Genomic DNA, 24,225 nt, shown 5'->3' with positions numbered 1-24,225 from the left:
TCCAAATTTGACTCAAAGAGAAAAGCAAAAATGAACTTACTTTATCAGATATTCTGATCGGGCAGTCTTGTAGTACTCACTACCAGGAGTCTGATGGTGGACTCTGATCGTCGAACAGATGAACGAGGAAGTCATAATTGTAGAGAGAAGGGAGAGGAAAGGAAAAGAATTTTCTAGAGAGATGGTGGTTCTTTTTAAAATGAAACCTGAATAACTGAATTTCTATTTATATGCCCTTTTCATTTAAAATTATTCAGGAGTCATTTAAAATATACCACTTCTACTCTAAAGTAATTATTTAATTATTTATATATTTTCATTAAGTCATTTTCATTTATATATTTAATTATTTTTTAGTGTAAAAAAATAAATAATTATTAAGTGTAAGTTTTTAAATAATTTTTCATTGAAACAAAAGTTTTAAGAAAAAATTTAAAATAGTGTGACATAGTAGAGCTTAAAAAAATTAAAAATTTATATTATAATATCTATATTTAAAATTACCTCATAATTTACAAATACAAGTGATACACTGTGTTACTTTGTTAAACTAATTGTAAGTTTTTTTCCCTTAATTTGTTTTGAAATATCCTAAAATTCTAAATTTATTCTTTCACTCTTGTTAGTTTTTTAAATATAAAAATGAATTTGGAAAATGTTATCTCATTTTGTTGGTATAAATGAATAATTAACTGAAAATTTGTTAGTTTAAAAATCTACATGTATTGTTAAATATACGTTAAACAAAGTCTTAACAAATATATAATTGCACCAAAACTTGCATAATGTTTGGTTGCAAGGTCGTGACAAAATTGCACTTAGTAAAACGGTATGTGTCATGGTCCTTTTCCTTGTTTCATTGGGTATTTTTTTTTTCCAGTGGCTTTCTAGAAAAAGTCTAATGTATGAAACACAAAATTGACATATAATAAGGAAACTCCTTTTGGCTTAGGCAAAACGCATGTAAAAAATCACATCATCAACAACTATGGTGAAAACAATAATAATAACATTGATTAAAGGATTGAACATATTAAAAATGTTATATCATTTTAAGGTGAGCATAACTTCAAGAGCACAAAAAAATTATATTTAATTAAGTTTTTTCTATGACTTTTAAGACTAGTTGTACCAAATTATCTTTTCATATGCATACCTTCCTTTTTCTTCTACCTCTATGTCTTTTCCATGTATCTCAATATAATATTGTGAAAAGTTGATTTTAATTTATTTAAATTTTTTAAATAATCCTAAATGAAACATAATCTGAATTGCATTCTCATATATCTAGTTGCATGTTTCCCTTTTAACTACAACACTTCCATTGTTTATTGGTCGTAACGTTTGAGAGAACAATTCCATAATTTAAGTATGTATGTGAAATGGTCGATGAGAAGATTCGTTGTATTCGTCATTTTTCAGTGTGAAAATATTTTTTTTTTTAGTTTTGTACTCCATTTGTTCTGTTTTTATTTATTTTATGATTTCCAAAAAATAAAAAAACGAACGAACTAAAACATAGACATTACTAATAAAAATATCATAAAATTTTATCAACTACCAACTTTCACCACCAATCACCATCGCTTCAAAATAGAGAAGAATATCCACACTCTCCAGCACACTCAGAAAAATATTATTAAAATTAAAAAAAAAAAGTGGGGGTGGAAGATGATAAGGTATGAAGTTGCATAGATAATTTGCTCAATCATTTATACCATTAAAGTATAAAGTTAGTTCTATATTTTTTTTAACATAAAAATCCACTACAAATTTAACTTTTTCATTCTAAATGTTTCAATGACATATTAACTTAGCTCATTATTGTAATTTTTATACTTTATATAGGATTTCAAGTACTATAAAGGACCACCCATAATTCAACTCCAAGTTTTTTGGTTGTTTGATTATTGAGTCAAAGAGTCAAACATTACTTATTTGGTCATTTGGTTGAAAAAGAAAATATTGACAAATAACTTTTGTTATAAATTCCATGTGTTTTTAAAGATGAATATAGAAAATGATTTCTAGATAAACTTCTACTACAAACAATATAGATTGGATTAGAACATATTTTTTAGATTAATTTTCTATCAATCATCTAAAAATGTTTATCTCAATACTATAAAAACATTTCTTTACAACAACTAAAATAAAAATCACTAATATTAAAAGGACTAACTACAATAACTTATAATATGCTAAGATTCCTGTCACAATAATGGCTTGAATTGAAACTCAAGTACATTTTCGATGGAGTAGCATTTCTTGTACTGCTGCATTTAAAACTCGAAACTTACATTCATTTTCTCATAACTCATTTTCTCAACAACAACGGCGAAAAGAAAATGAAATTGCCCCCTTCGTATCAAGGAAAGAAAAGGAAATAAAAGATAAAAATATATAAAATTTTAAGTTATCTTTAGCGGAGAAAAACAATATAAATTGGTAAATATTTGTTTCGATTTGTTTGATAGATTAAAAAAGGGAATTATAAGGGTATTAAATGACATTTACATGTTAACGTGAATTTAAAAATTTGACAATGGTGATAATTGTAAGAGAGCTTTTGGTTTCTTCCAATATGATTTGATTTTTGGATAAAAGAGTAAAATAAGAATTTTGTTTTCTCTGGCTCGTGTTCTATTATTCTATTACAAGCGAGATAGATATTGTTACGACAAATGTTTATTTTCCTTTCACGTCTCTTTCTTCCACAAAACCTAAATAAAGAAAGCATGCGTTTGAGAACAAAAGATTAAAAAAGAAAATTGGAAGTAAAAATAAAAAATAATTAAGAATAGATTTAGTAACATAAATAGAAATCTTAACAGTGAGAGTGTGAGACCACTAAAAAAACCTGAATATTCTGCATCTTTATTTTTCCTCTGTTTTGACCGCAATGAAAAATGAGCGAAGCCTCTCTCTCTAACTCTCTACTATGGCCCAAAAATGGAAAAAAAGTTTTCATATGTTCCAGAGAGGGCTTAACATCCCAAAATAGAAACTTCCACTCAAGATGCACACAGTGGTGCCATTCTTTTTCACTCTCACAAAATTGGCGAGTTATCCCACGCTCTGCCACAGTCGCGTGCCACCAACGACAACACACGTAATATTATAATAATATATTTTTTCAACGTTAACTCTGTCGTCGCCATTAGTTAAATTCCATGTCACCGTAACATTACTTACACCAGAGTAAATTCACAGAAAATGAACCCCAAATACAAATTCAAATGAAATTGCGAACAAACATTATATATACAGAGGAAGTGGCACCGATGTGTCCCCCAGCTCAAGCACTAGAGCAATGGATTCGTAAGAGCTGTGCTAAAAAAATAGTGCGTAATTATTATCGTCAGCCACTTCCGATCAAATTTTCGGCGGCGGCGCAATTGATTCCGCCGCCGCATATGGCCAAAGGACGCAAGCTAACGACCAGCCGGAGCGAGCGTTTCCTGGGAACCTACGAGTACGTGAACAGCCGCGGCTCGGCTGCCGTGGAACCGTCGGAGCTCCGGGAGGAGGATATCTGGAGCACCGGCGATGACTCCGGCGAGGTCGAGTGGGAGCAACACGTCTCTTCCGGAAGCAACGGCGGGGACCACCAGCGGCGGATTCCCCGCGACAGGGAGGACCACCGGCGCGTGGGAGGTCTATCGTTGGCGTTTGAAGCTCCGGCGAGTGGCTCGTCGCAGCGAATCGTGCACCAGTACCGCGCGCGTGAAGAGATGGCAGCGACGCCACGCGGGCGCCACGTGGCGACGTCGGCACCGGTGAACGTGCCAGACTGGAGCAAGATTCTCCGAGTGGACTCGGTCGAGTCGATGAACGACGAGGAGGAAGATGACGAGTCGGAGATGGAGCCACCGCATGAGTACTTGGCGCGTAGCCAAAAGATGGTGGCGAATTCGGTATTTGAAGGCGTGGGCCGCACTTTGAAGGGCCGGGACTTGAGCCGGGTTCGTGACGCGGTCTGGAGCCAGACCGGGTTCGATGGGTGATGGCTCAGTTCAGGTTTGGGCTTTCTTCGGGTTTGCACCATAAAATTATCAGAATATATAAAATTAATCGTAAAAGAAATACAGCCACATAAACACCAGTGTGTAGAGTGCAGTGTTTATGTTTCTACAAGTCATAAACACAAAACACAGTTTTGTAAGTAAGTTTAGTTCTGTTTTTTTAACTAGAATTGCAGTATTATTTTGATGATTTATCAAAATAAATCTCTCATTTTAGTTAAAAAAATAATACTAAAAATATTTATGGAACTGAATATAAGTTGTGTTTATTATATTTATTATCATTGTTGTTAATGAGGTTGTAAGTGATGGGTAGTTAAAGACAATTATTTTGGTTTTTCTGGGCGATGATTCGGCTGAGTGGACTCGGACGATGAGAGTCCAACTCAGTGGCCAGTGAGCCTGAGCCGTGATAATTAATTAGCATGTAATTGGAATTTGTGAATTTGATCAAGATCTTCTCCGGCCAAGGCCACTTTATGTCTTCCAGTTTCTGCTAGATTAATTTACGGTTTGTTTATTTCAAAGTTAAATTAATTTTAGGTTTAAGTGATGTGATATAACAAGTATATAACAACGAAAGAAGATGATTGGTTTTCTGAAAATTAAAAGTAATGCTAATTAATGGTATTATTACGGTTTGCCGATAATGAGACAAAGAACACCGTTTTCTCACAAAAGTGTTTCAAGATCACTTTGATTGGTTGGTTCTTGTGCAAATGCTGAGAATCACATAAGTTCTTCAACTTCTCTTTTTGAAATGGGGACCCTATATGTTTAGCCATAGAAAATACCAACCACTTTTTTATATATATATATTTATATATCTTTACCTTTTTTTTTTACAAAATAATTCTTGACTGGGATCAACCAGATGGTAATCAATAATAGTTACTTTCTCCATTTTAATTTATCTGTCATTTCAGGTTTTTCGTATATAATTAAAAAACAATAAATAAATTCACGAATATAATATTTGTTTTAATCAAAATCATGTTAGACAGTAAGTACCATGACATGAAAAAATATCGTACTTTATTTTTTGTGGATAACTAAAATAGTAAATTGGTATCAATTATTGTTCAGCAATATTTTTTCTCGTCTATTTGATTTATGACTAATGATGAAAAAGTTTACAGGACTATGATATTTATTTAAAATAAAATTATAAATATTGAAATAAATAAATGACAATTCATTTAAAAATCATAAAAAATTAAACCACACAGAGAATGAAATGAAAGAAATTATTAATTAACTATTTTGTTTGGTTTTGCATAATTTATTACGTTTTATAACGAAACTTTACTCTGAAATGTGAAACTAAACAGGCACTAAAATAGTGATAAACACATTAGTAGCACGTATGAAAATTACGAAAACTCTGAGTGTCCCTCTCTCTCATTCTACGTCACACAGAACTGATTCCTATATTTCGATTTTGAGTTTTAATAGTAATCTGATCATGATAATTATTTTCTACATATATGTCGTTTACTGACTGATGCAAACAAAAAAATCATATTAAAAAAATACAGTTAACATCGATGAATGATATCTAACTTCAGGAAATGATTAGGTGCAATAGATATAATAATTTTTTTAAAATTACTATTTTTTCACAGAAAAACAATCATTTTAAAATTATTGTTGGAGATTTATAATATATAAGTGGAGACAAACCTTAAATTCATGAGCTGGTTTTATGGGTTGAGTCAGGATTAAAATTCACTTTGTAGTATGGTATCAGAAATATATCAATTATATCTTAACGAGTATTTGTTGACGTTATTAAGGAAATGATTTTTCTATGACATAATTATAATTTTAGAAAAGGAAAAAGGAAAATAATGGCAATCCTTATAAAATTAAGAATAAGTAAAGGCAATGAAACAATGGTGCAATGATTAACCTAAATCTGACGTGAGTCCATCATGATATGTATTATTTGAAAATAAGTGTTAAATTGAGAATCGAAATATCTGATTTGATGAAGAAAAAATTGTGGAGAATGAGAAATGGGCCCTGTGAAAGAAAGAGAAAGAGGTGAAATGGTTTGAATGATGGGTACAGGCATTGAAAGAAGTTCAGTTAGGTCCAAGAGTGGGAGTGAACATTAAGAGCCTCTTTTTCGTGAAAAGGAAATGAGTATTTTATCTTCGCTTCACAAGCCCCCAGTTTTTGGACCATACATTCTGCGCTTTCATCATTATTTTCAGGATTTCTATTTTTAACAAACTCAATTTTTTACAAAAAGTTTTTGAAAAATTTGTCAATTTTTCTTTTTTAAAAACCAACTGACTCTTTTGAAATACTAAATTTAATAAAAACAATGGCAATTTTTCCCAAAAATCTTCATACACTCTCCTACATCTTTATAATTTTTTAAATTATAACAATACCTTTGAATTGAAGTACAAATTAAAATTAATAAAACATTTTATCTACATTAATTTTTTAAAATATAAATAAATAAAAAGAGATTAAAAATTCAAGATTTTCTTAAAAAAAATTCTATACAAAATGAAATTAATAAAATATTACATTTAAATTGATTCCTTTTTATTTTTAAAGTTTTGTTTGATGTTCTTTATTTTTTAAATATTAAGAAAAGATAAATAAAAGTATTAAATTATTTTAGTTAATTTGTGTCAAAAAAATATAAGTTAACACTGGTTATTTTTTTTTCTTTCAACAATGAAAAATCTGAATCAAATAAAATATAAAGATATTTAAAAAATATGTTTATTTTTATTATTAGTTTAAGAAAAATAACATTTTATTTTTCTAAATTTTTAGTTATTTTTTTGGAAATTACAAAACCCTGAAAAAAAAATCAATGATATATAAAAATTGTGTATAAGATTAAAAAAAATTATTTTCATACTAAGAAATAAGATATGCGGTTGAAAGACAAATGTGAAAGTGTGAGATATTTAAAATTATTTAAAAATATAAAATTATACTTTATTTATAATTATTTAATTTTTAAAAAAAATTAAAACCGAGTCTTCTCGATTAATATGGAGGGTGAGGATGAAGGTATGAAAGTGGTGGAAAATTTTACCAAATACTAGCTATAACAATTGCTTCCTGTATTTTTATAGTTTTTTTTTCTTCTCTTACCTCTTCATTAAAAAGGAAAGACAAAAGTAACATTTTTATTACAAAAATGTTAGAATTTACTTTAATTACTTTGGATTGATAATTCAGCTTGTAATAAAATTTATTAAAAACATGAAATAGATTTTAAAAATAATTTAAAGTATATTATAAAATGTTTAATCCTTCTAAAAGTATTAATTTTAAAATTTCCTAATGAAATATTATAGAATATATCTTAAATGGTATTGAAAATCTGATTTTGGAATGAGTAATTAAAAAATTTAAAATAATATTGTTATAATTCCAATTGGAATTGTGGAGAGAATTTATGGAAATGCAGAAAATAATCACCTCATTGAAAACTCTAATGGCTTAGATTTGAGCAGTAGAAGAAAAAAAACATTTGATTATTTACCTTTGTTTTATGTTTTGCATTTAAAAATTAACATTGGACTTGAACCTTGTTCAAGGAAAACTTTAGGTACTAATTACCAGACAATTTAACTTTCTCAGCCATTACTTTCAGGTAAACTCATTTCATTTTTACAAATAAAACTTTAAAACTGTTTTTCAAGATTATACATAACGAACATTTTATGCATTCATGTTGTGTTACAAGAATGGTTTCAATTATGTTTTGTATTGTGCCAATATTTATTCTTTTAAAGAGTCACTTTTTTTTGAAAAAGTATATACTATTAATAGTTATTTATTTAATATTTCTAATGTTTTCTTTGTTTTGAAAAAAATATATTAAAAATATGCATTAGTTTAAGTTTTTATTTTCTTTTATAATTTAATTACGCACAATATAAATATTATATGTATTATGATAATAAATCTCAGTAAAATTTGTTTAGAGGATCTGAAAAAGAGATATTTAAAAGAATAAAGAGAAGGAGGAGGGAGAAAGGATGATCTCAGAGCTGTGCGTTTTGATTCGTGAAGACAGAAAGATGAGAATAGAAGAAAAAGAAAAGAAGAGAGAAAGATGAGAATAGAAGTAAAAAGAAAAGAGAGAAAGACGAGGGTGTAAAACGCAGGAAAATTTCCCGTTGCATAAACACAGAAGCAAGGAAAAAAAAAAAGAGAAGAAAAAACAGTGTCGTACGAGCTCTGTCTTTGCTTTCGAACACCTCTTCCTCCACGGCACACTCATTTCGCTCCACAAATTCTTCGCCCAACGCAGCATCGACGCAACTCTCCGCTTCAACACGTGCGTCTCTCACCTCTAATTGGTTACTTCTTTCTTTCTTTTGGTTAGGCACAAGTTGCTTTAGGTTGTTAGGGTTCTTTGCAATGCACCTTCTCTTGTTGTCAATTTTTAATTATTATTATTCGTTGCACTGAAAGTAAATCGATCAATCGCAATTGGGGTGTTGCTTGGATTTGAGAATTAGCTCTTGGCTTTCTGAATTAATTTCCTTAACAATGCAATTTGGGTTCAGTTTGCGTTTAGGTATTGTTGGATGTTGAGAGTTCTAGCTTGTGGAAAGTGTTATGCTTTGGAGTGTTTGTCATCAGAGGAAGGGTGATCAAAGATTATTTCCTTAATTGTCAGAGTTTATTGGGGATTGTTGTATTGTGCTTAATCTCTCATTGGGAGAAAGGATAATCCTGTATGCTTCCGGTGAAGGGGTTGGGGGAGGGTGCTGGAGAATACCTGTGCATTGACTTTATTAAGTAACACAACAAAATCTGCGTCCACTGTGTACACAATAATACAATAATGTAATCTTGTTAGTGATTATACTCGAATAAGTGGTTTGGTCTGTTGTTATATTTTTTCAGTCTCATGATTTCTCATAGACTGTGATAAAATTATAAAAGATCATGTGTGACATGTAAGTTATTGTGATTGTATCCTTTATTCCTTTTTTTTTTCTCTTCCTAGTTTAGTTATTTTTTTATATGCTTAATGAATGCTGATATGACTGGAGATTAACTGGGTTTTTGGAAACTTCGGAATTTTGGGAATATAAAAAGTCACCTTCTTTTGTTAATTATTGTTTTAGTCTTTTGGTTTGATGTAGTTTTCAATAAAATCAGTATTTGCTTTGAAATAGATTTTTGTTGCATACATCTTCTAGATGTGACTGGAGTAGGAAGATATATGCATATACACTGTACACCCTCATATGTGTTTGTTACTGCTTTTGCTTTCTTCAGGGTCTGTAGTCATTCCAAATTCCGTTGTATGGATATTGCCTCTTTCACATACTTTTGAATGTCTCTGAGGATCTCAGCTCAAGAGTAAACTGTAGCCATACGTTGTTTTTTTAAGATGCCTTTAGGCTCAAATTCACAGTCAGCCGAAGTTTTCCTTGCCATGAATCAGAATGCACTTTTTTCTTCTGATAACCATGGAAGGACCTTGAAACCTGAGGAGGATAAAGAAGAAGGGGAGGAGGAGGAAGATGAAGATGCAGATTTTAACCCTTTTCTAAAGGAAACACTTTCACAAGAAGCATCTTCAAGTTTGAGCTCTGAAGTTGATGGTTTGGATGGTAATGTGGTCACTAGTGAGCCGTCTGTACGTTCAGAGTTATCAAAGGTAACAACTAAGGAGAAAATATGTACTGCTGTAGATACTGAACATGGTGAGGAGGAAATTATTTTACAACCTTCTGGTATGATCTCTCTGTCTGAGATTAATCAAGTGAAGCACAATGACCTAACCAGTATGGCTGATGGCAATGGTTCTAGGACAGAAGAGCTAAGTAACAAAACAAAATCTCGAAGTCCTGTAATAGACATAGACAATGAGGATGCTATCTGTATGCGCACCAGAGCTCGTTATTCACTTGCAAGTTTTACACTTGATGAGCTCGAGACTTTTCTTCAAGAAACTGACGACGATGATGATCTCCAAAATGCTGATGATGAAGAAGAGTATAAAAAGTTTTTAACAGCTGTTTTACAGGGTGGGGATGATGATGGTCTTTCAACTCATGAAAATGAAAATCTTGACGATGATGAGGATAACGATGCAGACTTCGAGATAGAACTGGAGGAGTTATTGGAGAGTGATGCTGAAGACAACTCGATGGTAAAAACCCGAAAAGAGTCTGATCGAGCTGGACGACGACCTGAGACTAGGCAAAATAAGCGTCAAAAGGTCTCTGTCCAATGTGAGAAGAAAACATTAGGAGAAGTCAAGAGGCCACTGCGCCCCATTTTGCCTAATTGGTTTAATGGAACCCTAGCTTCAGGAAAAGGTTTGGTTCCTGAGGCTTCTCTGAGCTTTCAGTCTTCTGCTTCAGTAAATGGTCTTGTCAATGGGTTCACTCCCCTGCAGATTGGTCAGTTGCATTGTTTGATACATGAGCATGTACAGCTTCTTATTCAGGTGTTCTCTTTGTCTGTTCTTGAACCTTCCCAAAAACAGGTTGCTTCTCAGGTTCAAGGTTTGCTTTTTGAGATGCTTCGCAAACGTGATGAAATATTAGCTTCAAAAAGAGTTCCGTATCCCACCGTTTGCTTTTCTCCATCGTTTGCTTGCTCCTCTGTGTCTGACGGAAGCTCAAAGTTTGCCCAGGTTCAGTCCAATACACAAGAAAATGGTCCTCAACAAGATACACAGAACGTTTGGTGTTCTCAATCAATTCTGAGATCCTCTGAAGGTTTGAACATGCAAAGCTGTTGCAGACCTGCTGAGGGTTCTTTCTGGGTTCCCTCTGTAAGAGGCCCTGTAAAGTCTATTTTGGATGTTTCTCCTCTTCATTTCGTAAGAAGATACACAGACGACATTAAGTCTGGTAGGTCATTTTAAAGACTTGAAGTTTTCTTCTGGTTATTCCATTTTGTACTGGTTTGTAAAAATAAATTCTGCATACTCAGGAATTGGTTTGAAATTCCTTTTACAGCTGCCCAAGAGTTTCGAAAGAGATACATTGAGTCTAGTTCTGATTTACCTGTTGAAAAGGAACCTCTCTTTCCTTTTTCTTCATCAGTTGCTGAAGCTAATAGTGAAATTTGTAGTGGAACCATCTCTAGAGCAGTTAATGCAGTCTCAACTTCACCTGGTCAACAACAACCAAAGAAAACATTGGCTGCTATGCTTGTTGAAAGTACAAAGAAGCAGTCAATTGCTTTGGTGCCGAAGGAAGTTGCAAAGTTAGCTCAAAGATTTTTGGCCTTGTTCAATCCAGCATTATTCCCACATAAGCCACCCCCAGCAGCAGTTGTAAATAGGATACTTTTCACTGATTCTGAGGATGAGTAAGTTGCATGCCTCTTCATTATGCTAACAAACTGTATTAAATGATTTACTATGAAAATGCTTGATTTTTATTCTGTTTACTTAACAACATTACTACACACTATCTTTACATATGTTTGTGATGTAGATAGGTAGGTAGCTTGGAGGTCTAAAGTATGAAAGTAAACTTTTGAACTCTTATATACGACTTTGAGTATGTTCAAAGAATATTACACATGTCGTGCTTCTTAAACCTGCACATGTCCTTAGCAGATCTTAGAGTTTGTCTTAGGGTCGAAATTAATCCCACAAATATTGCTTGTAATGTGAAGATCTCTCAAGTCCGGTTTCATGCCCAGGATTGGACATTTAGAGTGTGGACAGATTCAGGTGGCCAGATAACTGCGCATCCATGCTTAGGAATACAGATCTGAAGTGTAAACAAATGCATTGCCTTGTAACAGATCTAGGATAGATTTTGGCACTATTTTATGACTTGGGTTGATTCTAATTTAACCTCATGAAATTAGCTTGACATATTTTAGAATATGGTCTTAGGGCCAACTATCCTACAAATTTGATTGTGAGGAGAAAACTGCTCAATCTTTCAAGGACTACATTGACTATATCGTTAGTTGACGTGATATCTCAACACACCTCCTCATATCTAATAAGTGGACATCTGAATTGTGAACAAAAGTGGATGGCCAACAACAATTCTCCCTCATGTTCAGGAATAGACATCTAAAGCATAAACAAATCCAGGTGACCCTTTAATGGATTTTCTTAGAAAGTGGATTTTAAGTTTGACTCAACTTCACAAAATTGGCTTGTGTGGTGAGATTTGCACTTACTAATATATTATAATTTGATCATTTCTAGTCGATGTGAGATCTTTAACACACTCTCATGTCGAGAACTAGACATTTGAGTATGAGACTAGATATTTGTGGGTGGTCCAATAGCGGTCTGACAGAGGGTAACACGATAGACCCAACAAACATTGCTAGGATAGATTCTAATACTATCTTAGAAAGTAAACTTTAAGCCTAATTCAATTGTACAAACTTGGCTTGTAAGGCAGTAGTTGATGCAAACACATCCTATCACGTCGAGAACTGAACATCTCTAGTGTGGAAATGGATATTTATGGATGGTTTGATGGTGGGTGACACTATATGTTCAATAAACCTTACTAGGATAGTCTTCGATATATCATCTTAGAAAGTGAACTTTAAGTCTAACTTAACCTCACAAAACTAACTTGGTAAGGTAAGGTTTACACTAACTTACATACTATAATTTGACTATATTTCTAGTTGATATAAGATTTCCAATACACCTTGTCGAGGAGGATTGAATATCTCAAGTGTGGAGCTAGGTATTTGTGGCTGGTCCAATAGTAAACCGATGGCAGATAACATTGTAATCCCAACAAAATTTGCTTAAATAGATTCTAATAACATTTTAGAAAGTGGACTTTCAGCTTAACTTAGTCTTACAAAATCAACTTATGAGGTCAAATTTGCACCCTCTACATTTGATAATATTTTTAGTTGATGCGAGATGTCCAACAAATTTGTGATAGACTTTGATACTTTCTTAGAATTTGGGTTTAGGATTTAACTCAACCTCACAAACCGACTATAAAGACTACATTGAACATATAGCTAGCCAGTGTAGAATCTCAACAACAAATGTAATATTATTCAGATTCTGTAGGTTTTGTCCCCTTTATCCATGTTCCCTATGCTGGAACTAATGTTGCCTCTCTTAAATCTGCACAGGTTGAAGCCAGGAGGCATAAATTCTCAAAGGAACAATATTGCCCTACTAGCCATGACACTTAGATGTAGTACTTTATGAGTTTAAATTTTAATGGTGAATGTTAATATCCAGATTGAATTAATTGATGTGGCTTGCTGAAAATAATATTAGTTAACAACCTTAGGAATTGTATGTTAATCTATCACACAAGAAAACTCATTTCTATTAGTGTTTATAAGTTGCACTCAAATAACAGTAGCTTAGGAAATAGTCTCCCCAAAGTCCAATATGAATGTCTTGTATAACCTATACTTGAAAAACTCAACACCTATGTAACACATTCTACTGTATAATAATAAAACATTCCCATTTTGATTTCTCATTAAAACATTTTGTTCTGTGTTTCTTCTTTATCCCTCTAAATGCAACATGGTTGTTGAATTGGTGTGTATGAGGACATGAAGCTTGATAAAGTAGCAAAACTCTACTGTGTATGTTCATCTTGTCTCAAATGAAAATACAACTGCGTATTATACTATGCTTGTTTAGTAATTTAAAAAGTTCCAGTTAGACCTCAATGTGTGCTAAAGTTGGTTATAAATACGAATAAGCTATTTTGATAAGTGAATCAGAAAAAAAAAAATAATCATTTGAGATGTCTCTGGTGAAGATATTTTTGTCAACATTCTGTCTTGTTGCGCGTGTTCCCTTGAATTTGATGCTCATGTGTTCTCTCTTGGTTATTCAGTAGTCTATGTTTGAATTATGTGTATGTGTTCAAGAGAGCATGTTCAAGTATATTTCTATTTTTTGTACACTTCTAGACTTTCCTTTTAATGGGAATATTTTATTTTATCATTAAACATGTTTTTAGTGTATATAATATATATATATATATATATATATATATATATATATATCACTATCACCTATTGTGGTTTTTGTGAGATCAAAGACAAATTGACATTATTATGTTCTGTTGATGTTTGCCTGTTTTACTTATCTCTTTTTTTATAATTTTTTTTATCTCAGTTGCATATGAGAAGCGTATGGAGTTAACGTCTCTTCGTTTTAATTTTATTCCAGATTACTAGCCTTAGGGATAATGGAATATAATACAGATTGGAAAGCAATTCAACAACGTTTTCTTCCCTGCAAGTCCAAGCATCAGGTAGTTAGTAGTTACTACTATTGCAGATTTCTTTTGAGGATTTTTTGGGGGTGAGGAGGTGGGCAAATTTTTTTATTGTTGAATCATCTTCATTTAATTTTTTTTGCTATCTTGTTCATGCTTGCAGTGAATAGACTGTCTTTTTTGGCAGAAATCTGTATGTTAAGTTTTATTTTCTATGCTTTCCGTCCTTTAGATATGGGAGAATTCTTATGGTTTTATAGAGACTTGAATCAGTTGTTTCTTTTATTGGGCATCATACAAAGTTGTATGATTAAATGGTTTGGATATGATTTATTGATTAGATTAATTAAGACCCTTTAGTAGTAATTGGACGGACGGACATCCTCCGGCCAAATGCAATATAGGCTTACATGGTTCCACTTGCCATTTTCTGACTCTATGCCTCACATTCTTTTGGCTGAAGAAATACTAAAACCAGGTGTCTGCAAAACACTACACTCAACAGTGAGATTCTCTGAAACACAGGTTAAGGAGTGAAAAAAGTAAAATCAAATAAAGAGCAGTTAAACATGTCTGTTCCTTAGTGTCTGCAACTGTTTTGTTTTACTGTAACAAGCATGTTTGAAAGATAAAACCATATAACTTCTCAATGAACAGTCTTGGTTGTCAAATTAGAGTCCTCGATACAGCTTTGGAAAGTTGGTTTTATTTAATGATTGTTATAGGTGACATGGTATACTATTTTACTTATCTGTTGGCCAATACATTCTTAGTTGTCAGAGCAGTGTCCTGGATACACTTTTCTTTTATCCCTTTAACATGGTGCTATTAGGTCGAAGACCCTACATTTATCATTTGTGTTTAGGCGGGCTTGTTCCACTGCATTGAATTGTTATCATAATGATGACTTGCATTCCTTCTTTTTACTAGTTTTTGAGTTGATTTGAAATGTTTGTTGAATAATAGTTTAGTTCAGCAATTCCAATATGGTGGTAAACGTTGTTATCTATCTAAATATGAAATGGAATGTTTTGGTTACAGATTTTTGTCAGGCAGAAGAATCGTTGCTCTTCAAAAGCATCAGAGAATCCAATAAAGGTGAATTTATATACATCTTATATAATGAAATGTTGCCAATATATTTTTTGTGTGTTTAATTACTGAGAAAAAAAATTAGAAAAAAAATAATATTAGAACATTGGTTGTAGTCTCTGCCTTTTGCATGTGACAGCTGCATGACTTGGGTTTGAATCTAGGAATTCCGTGCAGGTATGCAGTTTGTAATTCCAATATAAATTCTCATTTAGTCGTTTGTTTGCCTAGCCTTGGAATTGGGAGTGCCAATCCTCACCTTGAACTGTATTTACTCTTAAGTAGTAAACTTTAAGCCTAACTCAACCTTACAAAACCAGTTTATAAAGTGAGGTTTGTATCCCTATTCAATATGAGATTTCCAATCACCCCCTCACGTCGAGACCAACAAACTCGTGTGTGGGTGGGACGATATATTTATGGGTGGCCTGATAGCGGGTAACATAGTATGCCCATCAAACTATTGTTAGGATAGATTCTGAATGACTATAATACCATATTAAAAAGTTGACTTTAACCCTAACTCAACCTTACAAAATCGGCTTGTAAAATGAGGTTTGCACTCACTTATATACTATGAATTTATCTCATCTCTCGTCATTGTGAGATCTCCAACATTTAAAAAAAAAAGACAAAACATATATGATATCAGAAATACCATACTTGCCTAAAAGAATAGGAAGTTTGTAGCTAAATTCTTCAAACGTGAAATGCATGTTCTTTCACTTTATAGCTTACGTGCCTATTATAGCTCTGTATTTATAGGCTTGTGGCACATATGGAACCATACTATACTCACTAGTTTAGTGAAAATAATGGTTGATATTAGTTGCATGATTTCTTTATACAGGCCGTTCGAAGAATGAAAACCTCCCCATTGACTGCAGAGGAGATAGCATGCATTCAAGAGGTAATGTATTCAACATTTCAACTGCATTTTGGATTTGAAAATTTTCTGCTAGATAGCATTATTTTGACTCGCTGATGTATGACAGGGACTCAAGATTTATAAATTTGATTGGATGTCAGTGTGGCAGTATATTGTTCCACATAGAGATCCATCCTTGCTTCCACGCCAGTGGCGCATTGCTCTTGGCACTCAAAAGTCATACAAGATAGATGAATCAAAAAGGGAGAAGAGGAGATTGTATGAGTCACAAAGAAGAAAGTCAAAGGCTGCCGCATTAGAAAGTTGGCGGGCTATATCTGATAAAGAGGTTTGTTACTAACTTGAGCTTAGAAGCTTGTTTTGAATTTTGTCTCCCTGGTCTTACATGTGTATGAGATGCCATTATAGTCTTCTTAAATGTCGCCTTTGTTAACTACCTGAATGGCTTTGGATGAGTGACAGATATACACAATGTACAGTTTTCAATTTACTTTTATGAAATCTTGGTTCTCATGCTAACAGGAAATTATAAATCATTGTAAATTCTGGGTGTGCTTGTACATATATTAGTATATATTTCTAAATTGTGTGTGATATGTACGAAACTTCTCACCTCTATGCAAGTACATTGCCAGTTTTTCTATCATAACACTGGGCTATCTGGCTTTTGTATGGGTTATTGAGGGGAGAATTCACAGGATTTTTGGAATTTATTGCAGGATTGTGATACTGAAATTGCTGGTTCAGAGTGCATAGATTATTCAGATGTACCATACGTCCACCAGGCATTTCTGGCAGATTGGAGGCCAGACACATCTGCTCTTGCTTATTCTGAACGCATTCCCACTACATCTGGAGAAGGAAATGTTGCTCACAATGCATTTTCTCAACATATTCGATTTTATAGAGGTACTCAAGATTATGGTTTAAGTGGAAAAGTTCAATATCAGAATGGTAATCAGTCTGCATTTCCATCTGTATCTAACCTACCTCAATTTTTCCACACTACATCTGATTTGAGAACTGGAATGAATGGTGCTCCTAGCTCCTTTAATCCTAAGAAACCAGTTTTTAATGTGACTTCTAGCTCCAAGTACTATTGTCAGCCTTATCGGTCTCGGAGGGCACATAATGCCCACTTGGTGAAATTAGCTCCAGAGTTGCCCCCAGTAAATCTTCCTCCTTCTGTTCGTGTGGTTTCTCAAACTGATTTTAAAGGGTTCCAGTGTGGAACATCTAAGGTTTATCCTCCTGGCGGTGGTGTAGCTGCTTCTAGAGAAGATCATTTTGCTTCTCAAACTCCTCATAGTGAGAAATCTGAAAATATTCATCCTGTTATAGGTGCAAGGCCTGCATTGAAAGACACTGTCACAGGTACTCAATTAGAAAGATCTGAAGTTGTTGAAGGCAGATCTATTGTGGCAGAAAAAGGCACCTGTACCGATCTCCAGATGCATCCTCTCTTGTTCCAGGTCACTGAAGATGGCAATGTGCCGTATTATCCATTGAAATTGAGTTCTGGTACTTCTAGTTCCTTCAGCTTCTTCTCAGGAAGCCAACCACAATTAAATCTCAGTCTCTTCCATAGCTCACAGCAACAAAGCCACATTGATTGTGCTAACAAGTCCTTAAAGTCAAAAAATTCCATTCTAAGATCTGGAGGCATTGATTTTCATCCACTTCTACAGAAATCTGATGATGCACAATCACCAAATTTTGATTCCAATCAGCCTGAGTCACTGGGTACTAGTGGTGTATCGGCAATAGCCAATAGATCTTCTGGCCCTAATGACAAATCCAATGAACTTGATTTGGAGATTCACCTTAGTTCTGTATCTGGAAGGGAGAGATCGGTGAAAAGCAGACAGCCAAAGGCACGTGATCCAGCAGGGTCCAAGAAAACTGTAGCAATTAGTAGAATATCAAGGGAACCTCAAGAGGATAGTGTTCCTCATTGTCAGCAGGGTGGTGAAAATGTTTCAGCAAGCAGCCGTGGGCCTGCTTCAAGTGACCCTTTGGTTGTTCCTAATGATAATATTGCTAGATATGATGTAGACGAGATTGGTGATCAGTCTCATCCCGAGATAGTGATGGAGCAGGAAGAGTTAAGTGATTCTGAGGAAGATATTGAAGAACGTGTAGAGTTTGAGTGTGAGGAGATGACTGATTCTGAAGGAGAGGATGGTTCTGGCTGTGAACAAGCTCTTGACGTTCAAAATAAGGTATTTGGTTTAAATTCTCTCTTTTCTTTTCCTTTTGTGCATGTTTGTCTCTGTGTGTGCATTTATATATTACAAATTTTATCAATAAGGAGAAGAAATACAATTTATCCTCTCTTTGTATATTCCCCCCGTACTTCAGTCTTCCAAATGAAACTAGAAACTAAAAGACTTGTTTCATTTGTAAAAAAATTGTTCATTTTCAAATTTAATTATAAAAGCAATTATTCCCTTTCTTTTTTGTACTGATTTTCCAAAATAGAAATTAGATGAGAGCAAGGTAGTATTTTGTTATTAAAAGTGAAAACAATGGAAAACATTTTCCATAGTAAATAGGCCAGTACTTCTTTGTTTTCTAAGATATGTGGAACTAGCAATGTTATCCTTGTTCTTTAGCTTTACTACTAAACTCATTATTTTCTTATTAAGTTAAACTCTTTAAACTGAAAAGTACTGAACTTTTTGTTTGAGTCATACATGGATTGTGAGGGCTTCTATTTTCAAGTTTGCACTATTCACATCTTTCTAAATTTTTATCTTACATGTTTGTCTCTTGTGGAGCCTTCTTTGGAAGGATCCTTTCTTAATCAGCGAAATTTGAGTTTCGCATTAACCTTGCCAGCCTGTCAGCTCTGTTGGCTTAACCATATCTAAGCTCTAAATAAATATCTAGTTGATTCATTGGTTGCACGTAATTTTTTTTTTTTTTTTTTTTCTGTTTCTTGTTTCATGACGATCTAATGCATTATGAGCCAGTATTTTTAGAACAGTAGAACCTCCATGGCAGTTAGTTAGTGGTTGATCATTGTAGTCATGTATCATGCTAATATGCTATGTAAGATTCAAGACCCCAGTATTCTTCTGAAGCCAATTCATATTCTCACTCAGCTAATTATTTGTTTATTTTTCTTCCCTTCTAACTCTCTTAACTTTGTTTCGTTAGGAGGTCTCAATTTCTTCTGAAGAAAATGTTGTAAAGTATATGGCTTGCATGCAAAAACCAGGTGAGCCAAGGGCCAATTCTAATGCCCAAGTTGATGGCGGCCTCCTTACAAATAATAATAATACAGCACTGCATATTACTTTGACAAATGAGGAACAAGATGACCGAAGTAGTTCTTCATGGCTAAGTTTAGACTCGTGCACGGCAGGTAATCCTGTACTTTCAAAGGCCATACTTGGACACAGTACGAGTATGATTGGGGAAGCTTCTGCTTCTAGAAACTTCTCAATTGGTAAAGTTGTCACAGAGGAGAGACATACCGTAGACACGGCACAACAGCCAACTGTTGGTCTTCATGTGTCTACCACTCCACGAAAACCCAGGAAGCGTTTTGGCAAACCAAATGCAAATTTAAATATAGGTTTGACTGTTGAAAGATCAAACAATGATGGTAATCATGAAAATGGTTGATTTAAGTATTCTGGCAAGTGGGGTTGGAATAGGATTGACTATTGAAAGGCCAGGCCATGGTATCTTGATTGAAATGTTCTGCCAAATGGAGTGCAAATATGATTGAATTTTGCAAGTTCAAGCCATGATGGTAATGTGGAAGTTTGTTGATTGATGCACCATCTCAACTAACTGGGCTTGTTTTTGTTGTTGCTTGGCATCTAATATTGTTGCTAGTGCTGGATGACAGTTTTCGACGTGCTGCACCAAGAATCGAGACTTTAATTTTGTTCTATTGTTACTCGCAATGGTTGAAGGGATCTTGTCTCTGTAAATATGTTGCGAAAGGTCATGGGCAAAATTGGCCTTCGCTCATTCATGATATCAATGGAGATCTTGTACAAAAATTTTCTATTGCGAGCGTCCACTGTCTCTTTTTTATGGTGGAAATGATAAATTGTATATGCTAATGCTAACTACAATATTATTTACTAATTCTGATATCCCAACAAGTAATGTTCAAGAAAGTGCCATGAGTACGTGGGCAAACAATCCATTGGACTTGCCTTTGTCTGCACATTTTTATCTTGCATTACTTTTGTTAAATGTAAATATTATTCATTGCTATTATTTAAAAAAATTCATGTTCTGATAAAACTACCTATTCCGAAGTCCTAACCAGCCATAATTGTAACAGTGTATACTTTTGAGTATAAATCTTTAACGTCAATGAAATTGCAATTTAGTCTGTATACTGTATTATTAACAAAGCATGAAAAGGGAATACCTTGTACTAAGCAAATAATGCGTACTGGTTTTGCGAACCAAAATAACAAAGTACCTGCGAATTAGAAGCGTGCTAAATAATAATTTTTAGTAATCAACCACACGTTGGTTTAGCATGCGCATGCCTTTCATTATTGGCGGGAGTTGATTAAGGCAACTTATTTTTAATGTTAAATAGATTTGATTATACAGCTATTTTTTTTACCTAAAATAATTAGTTTTTCATTTTCATTCAAAATGTTTAGACATTTTATGATAGGTTTAGAATATAATAGAAAGTGTTACTGTATGAGAGTTGAGATGAACTGATATGAGACTGTTATAGACTTGTACTTGAACCAGCTTTAAAATTGTCTCCAGCGAGTATTAGTTACAGTCCCTAGTTTTTCGAGAAAAAGAAGAAATGAAGTGAGTTAGAAGGAGAAGGAATCAGCACTCGAACAGCCGCATATACCTTTGTGAATTGCCACTCAGCACCCTTCATACAAAGCCACATCAGAATTTGGACCCACAGTAATTCCCTTAAGTGGCTCTCTCCTCATTCCACCACTTCAAAATCGTTATCTCCAAACCTCATCCACTTCCTATCACCACCTCCACTCATTTCCCACTTGTAACTTCCATGGCAATTGAGAATCCTAACCCAACATAACACAAAACAACTCATTAACACAAGGAGAGGATAAGCCCCTCTCTCTCACTCAAAGAAACAAAACACAAGAAGGAAAAAAAATCTCAAAATAAAGCAACCAAACCCACACACCTAAACATCCTCAATCTCCTCAGAGACGAGATCAACAAACAATGTCTTGCTCCAATCTCACAATGCTTGTGTCCTCCAAACCTTCCCTCTCCGACCCCTCCAACCTCTCCTTCCGCTCCGTCCTCAACCCTTTTCAGCTCCCTTCACAAAACCCAACTTCATGCACCCCTTCACGCTCTTCCTCCACCCAAGTTCAGTGTGGTCTCCGAGAGCTCAGAACCCGAATTGATTCCGTCAAAAACACTCAGAAAATCACCGAGGCAATGAAGCTTGTGGCAGCTGCAAAAGTGAGAAGAGCTCAAGAAGCTGTGGTCAACGCAAGACCCTTCTCAGAGACCCTCGTTGAAGTCCTCTACAACATCAACGAGCAGCTACAAACCGAGGACGTAGACATTCCTCTAACAAAGGTGAGGCCAGTGAAGAAGGTTGCACTTGTCGTGTGCACCGGCGATCGCGGCCTCTGCGGTGGATTCAACAACGCAATCATTAAGAAAGCTGAGGCAAGAATCAAGGAGTTGACGGCACTTGGTTTGGAATACACTGTCATAAGTGTTGGCAAAAAGGGTAACTCTTATTTCCTTCGAAGGCCTTATATACCAGTTGACAGGTTTCTAGAAGGTGGTTCACTTCCAACTGCTAAGGAAGCTCAGGCTATAGCTGATGATGTTTTCTCACTGTTCGTGAGCGAAGAGGTTGACAAAGTGGAGCTTCTGTACACTAAGTTTGTGTCATTGGTGAAGTCAGATCCGGTGATTCACACTTTGCTTCCATTGTCACCAAAGGGAGAGATTTGCGATGTGAATGGTGTGTGTATTGATGCAGCTGAAGATGAGTTCTTCAGGTTGACCACCAAGGAGGGAAAGTTGACCGTGGAGAGAGATGTTGTGAGGACTAAGACTCCGGAATTCTCAGCAATTTTGCAGTTTGAGCAAGACCCGGTTCAGATCCTTGATGCTTTGTTGCCTTTGTATTTGAACAGCCAGATACTGAGGGCGTTGCAGGAGTCGCTGGCCAGTGAACTTGCTGCAAGAATGAGTGCTATGAGCAATGCATCGGACAATGCTTCAGACTTGAAGAAGAAATTGTCCACTGTCTACAATAGGGAGCGCCAGGCTAAGATCACTGGCGAAATTCTGGAAATCGTGGCTGGTGCCAATGCCTTGCAATAGTGCGATTTGTAGGTATTGTTATCATTATCATTATTATATATGGTGTGTTTCTCTAAGACTGAAGAGGAAACGTTTTTTTGTGTCGTTTTTATTTTTTTCCTGAATTATGTATGTAATGAATTAATGATAGATCTATATATAAAGATTCAGTGAGTTCCCTCTCTTGATTTGCTGCACCATGGACATCTCAGGAAGTGGTGTTTCACATACTTTTTGCAAAATGTTCCTCTGCAATGTGGTGATTGTGGGCTGCATAAGCCTATAAGGTGGCCTCTGAACCACGGTGGTCCTCCATAGATAGCTATTAATAAAATATTATATCACTGAATCCTGATTCGTGAATTGAAACTTAGTACTAAACAGATGGACACATAACATCGTATAGATGAAAACATCACACAAACAGAAAGATAAGCCATCTCGTGTTACCTGGACTTTGACATTGCATATCTGCATCCCACTTTCACCAATATTCTGACTCTTTATAGTTTTTCCGTTTTTGGCTTTCGGGAATCTATCCTCTGAAATAAGTGATTCTCAGAGTTTTTGTATTTTTGATTGATTAGAGAAAGGGAGAAAGTAACTTATATTAAATGTAGCAGTGCATATAATTTGTCTTGTACTAACATGTAATAAGTAAACATTCTATTCACATGTTTCCTTGCAATGCAGTTATGCAGCTGAAAATGTTTTCCGATTGATTGACCAACAACATATGTAGCTTAGAAAATGCACATGCAATTGTAAAAGGCCATCTTATATTCTTCCAGTTCTTGTTTCATCTCAGGAGATAAGCACCAAAAGCATAAGAGTGAAGAAATTGTTCTGGCGCTTTCCAAAGGAGGTCTTGTCTTCTCTTCAACTTGGTTCTGATTTCTAAAGCTGAAAAGTTTTTTGTTCTTCAATTCTATGATGGAGCTGTAGGGAAAAGGAATACGAGTACAGAGAACACCAAGTCTGAACAAATTACCTGCAAAAAAACATAACATGCACAATTTGTTATTTGTATAATAAATCATGTGAAAAGTAATATGAACCTTTTGTCATCCATTTGATGTTCGAATTTGTGGTGACATTATATACGCATAAACTTTCTCTTAAACACACTCAAACCAAATTAATCACGCTTTGTTGAATATCATTGGAATGAACACTTCTAAATACCGGAAATCAAAGCTTTAATTGCCACAGAAAAAAAGTATATAGCATTATTTATCTACAGCACCTAAACTGAAAATCTTCACTCAATTTATGGCAACAACTCTTATTGCTTCACGTATTCCTTCAATCAAATATATCTCTATTTCGTAGATATGGATTGCAGGTACTTTCTCCATATTCGCATGATTTTTGAGCGATTGATTAAGATTACAAGATTCACACTTCGGTGTTGGCAGTAAGAATTCTAATTCATCCTTGAGAATTATTAGTCAATGAATTTCTTAAGAATATCAAACCTTGTAAAATGGTTGCTTCTGGTGAATCTTTCTTCAAGATCCAATGCTCTCTTGCACTATCAATGAGGATGATCCCAAAAACTACCATATTATTTGTTAGGTTACTTTCAAGAATCAAATAAAGAAATGTTTTCTACAAGTTGAGCATGCTCTCATTGCTAAACTTAATTTTATTCTTAGAAGACAACATGTTTCACCACTTTACTCCACTTCTACTAATTGTT

The 24,225-nt window shown here is 34.3% G+C and overlaps 3 protein-coding genes across 8 annotated transcripts; all 3 read left to right on the top strand.

The window, feature by feature from the left end:
• Nucleotides 1-3,126: 3,126 nt before the first annotated feature.
• Nucleotides 3,127-4,514, top strand: LOC137832236 (protein S40-5-like). Its single transcript, XM_068640290.1, has one exon. It carries the CDS (start codon nt 3,240-3,242, stop codon nt 4,005-4,007), a length of 768 nt encoding a protein of 255 aa, XP_068496391.1. The 5' UTR covers nt 3,127-3,239; the 3' UTR covers nt 4,008-4,514.
• A 3,520-nt stretch (nt 4,515-8,034) lies between these two features.
• Nucleotides 8,035-20,403, top strand: LOC137832233 (uncharacterized). The gene is made up of 9 exons (XM_068640283.1): nt 8,035-8,346; nt 9,300-10,888; nt 10,997-11,351; nt 14,185-14,269; nt 15,275-15,331; nt 16,176-16,235; nt 16,321-16,542; nt 16,934-18,436; nt 19,377-20,403. The coding sequence occupies exons 2-9, from the start codon at nt 9,415-9,417 to the stop codon at nt 19,845-19,847; spliced, it is 4,227 nt and encodes a 1,408-aa protein (XP_068496384.1). The 5' UTR covers nt 8,035-8,346; nt 9,300-9,414; the 3' UTR covers nt 19,848-20,403.
• Nucleotides 20,404-20,984: 581 nt separating this feature from the next.
• On the top strand, nt 20,985-23,607 carry LOC137832234 (ATP synthase gamma chain, chloroplastic). 6 transcript variants are annotated; one of them, XM_068640284.1, is made up of 2 exons: nt 20,985-22,556; nt 23,332-23,607. In XM_068640284.1, exon 1 carries the CDS (start codon nt 21,417-21,419, stop codon nt 22,542-22,544), a length of 1,128 nt encoding a protein of 375 aa, XP_068496385.1. In that variant the 5' UTR covers nt 20,985-21,416; the 3' UTR covers nt 22,545-22,556; nt 23,332-23,607. The 6 variants fall into 6 exon arrangements, with proteins under 6 accessions (XP_068496385.1, XP_068496386.1, XP_068496389.1 ...); XM_068640285.1 differs by having other exon boundaries at nt 21,166-22,552; XM_068640288.1 differs by having other exon boundaries at nt 21,166-22,552; nt 23,315-23,607.
• The last annotated feature ends 618 nt before the right edge of the window (nt 23,608-24,225 follow it).

This window comes from Phaseolus vulgaris, chromosome 6 (assembly GCF_000499845.2).
Source record: "Phaseolus vulgaris cultivar G19833 chromosome 6, P. vulgaris v2.0, whole genome shotgun sequence".
Classification (NCBI taxonomy): Eukaryota; Viridiplantae; Streptophyta; class Magnoliopsida; order Fabales; family Fabaceae; genus Phaseolus; species Phaseolus vulgaris.
Note: the sequence above shows the minus strand (reverse complement) of the source record. Positions and strands in the feature narration are given on the sequence as shown.

Excerpts from the sequence above, each read along its gene's own strand:
- LOC137832234 (XM_068640284.1), top strand. The coding sequence starts at position 21,417 with ATGTCTTGCTCCAATCTCACAATGCTTGTGTCCTCCAAACCTTCCCTC.
- LOC137832233 (XM_068640283.1), top strand. The coding sequence starts at position 9,415 with ATGCCTTTAGGCTCAAATTCACAGTCAGCCGAAGTTTTCCTTGCCATG. Across the intron at positions 15,332-16,175 it reads CATCAGAGAATCCAATAAAG|GCCGTTCGAAGAATGAAAAC; the intron begins GTGAATTTATAT and ends TTCTTTATACAG. Across the intron at positions 16,543-16,933 it reads GGGCTATATCTGATAAAGAG|GATTGTGATACTGAAATTGC; the intron begins GTTTGTTACTAA and ends AATTTATTGCAG.
- LOC137832236 (XM_068640290.1), top strand. The coding sequence starts at position 3,240 with ATGAAATTGCGAACAAACATTATATATACAGAGGAAGTGGCACCGATG.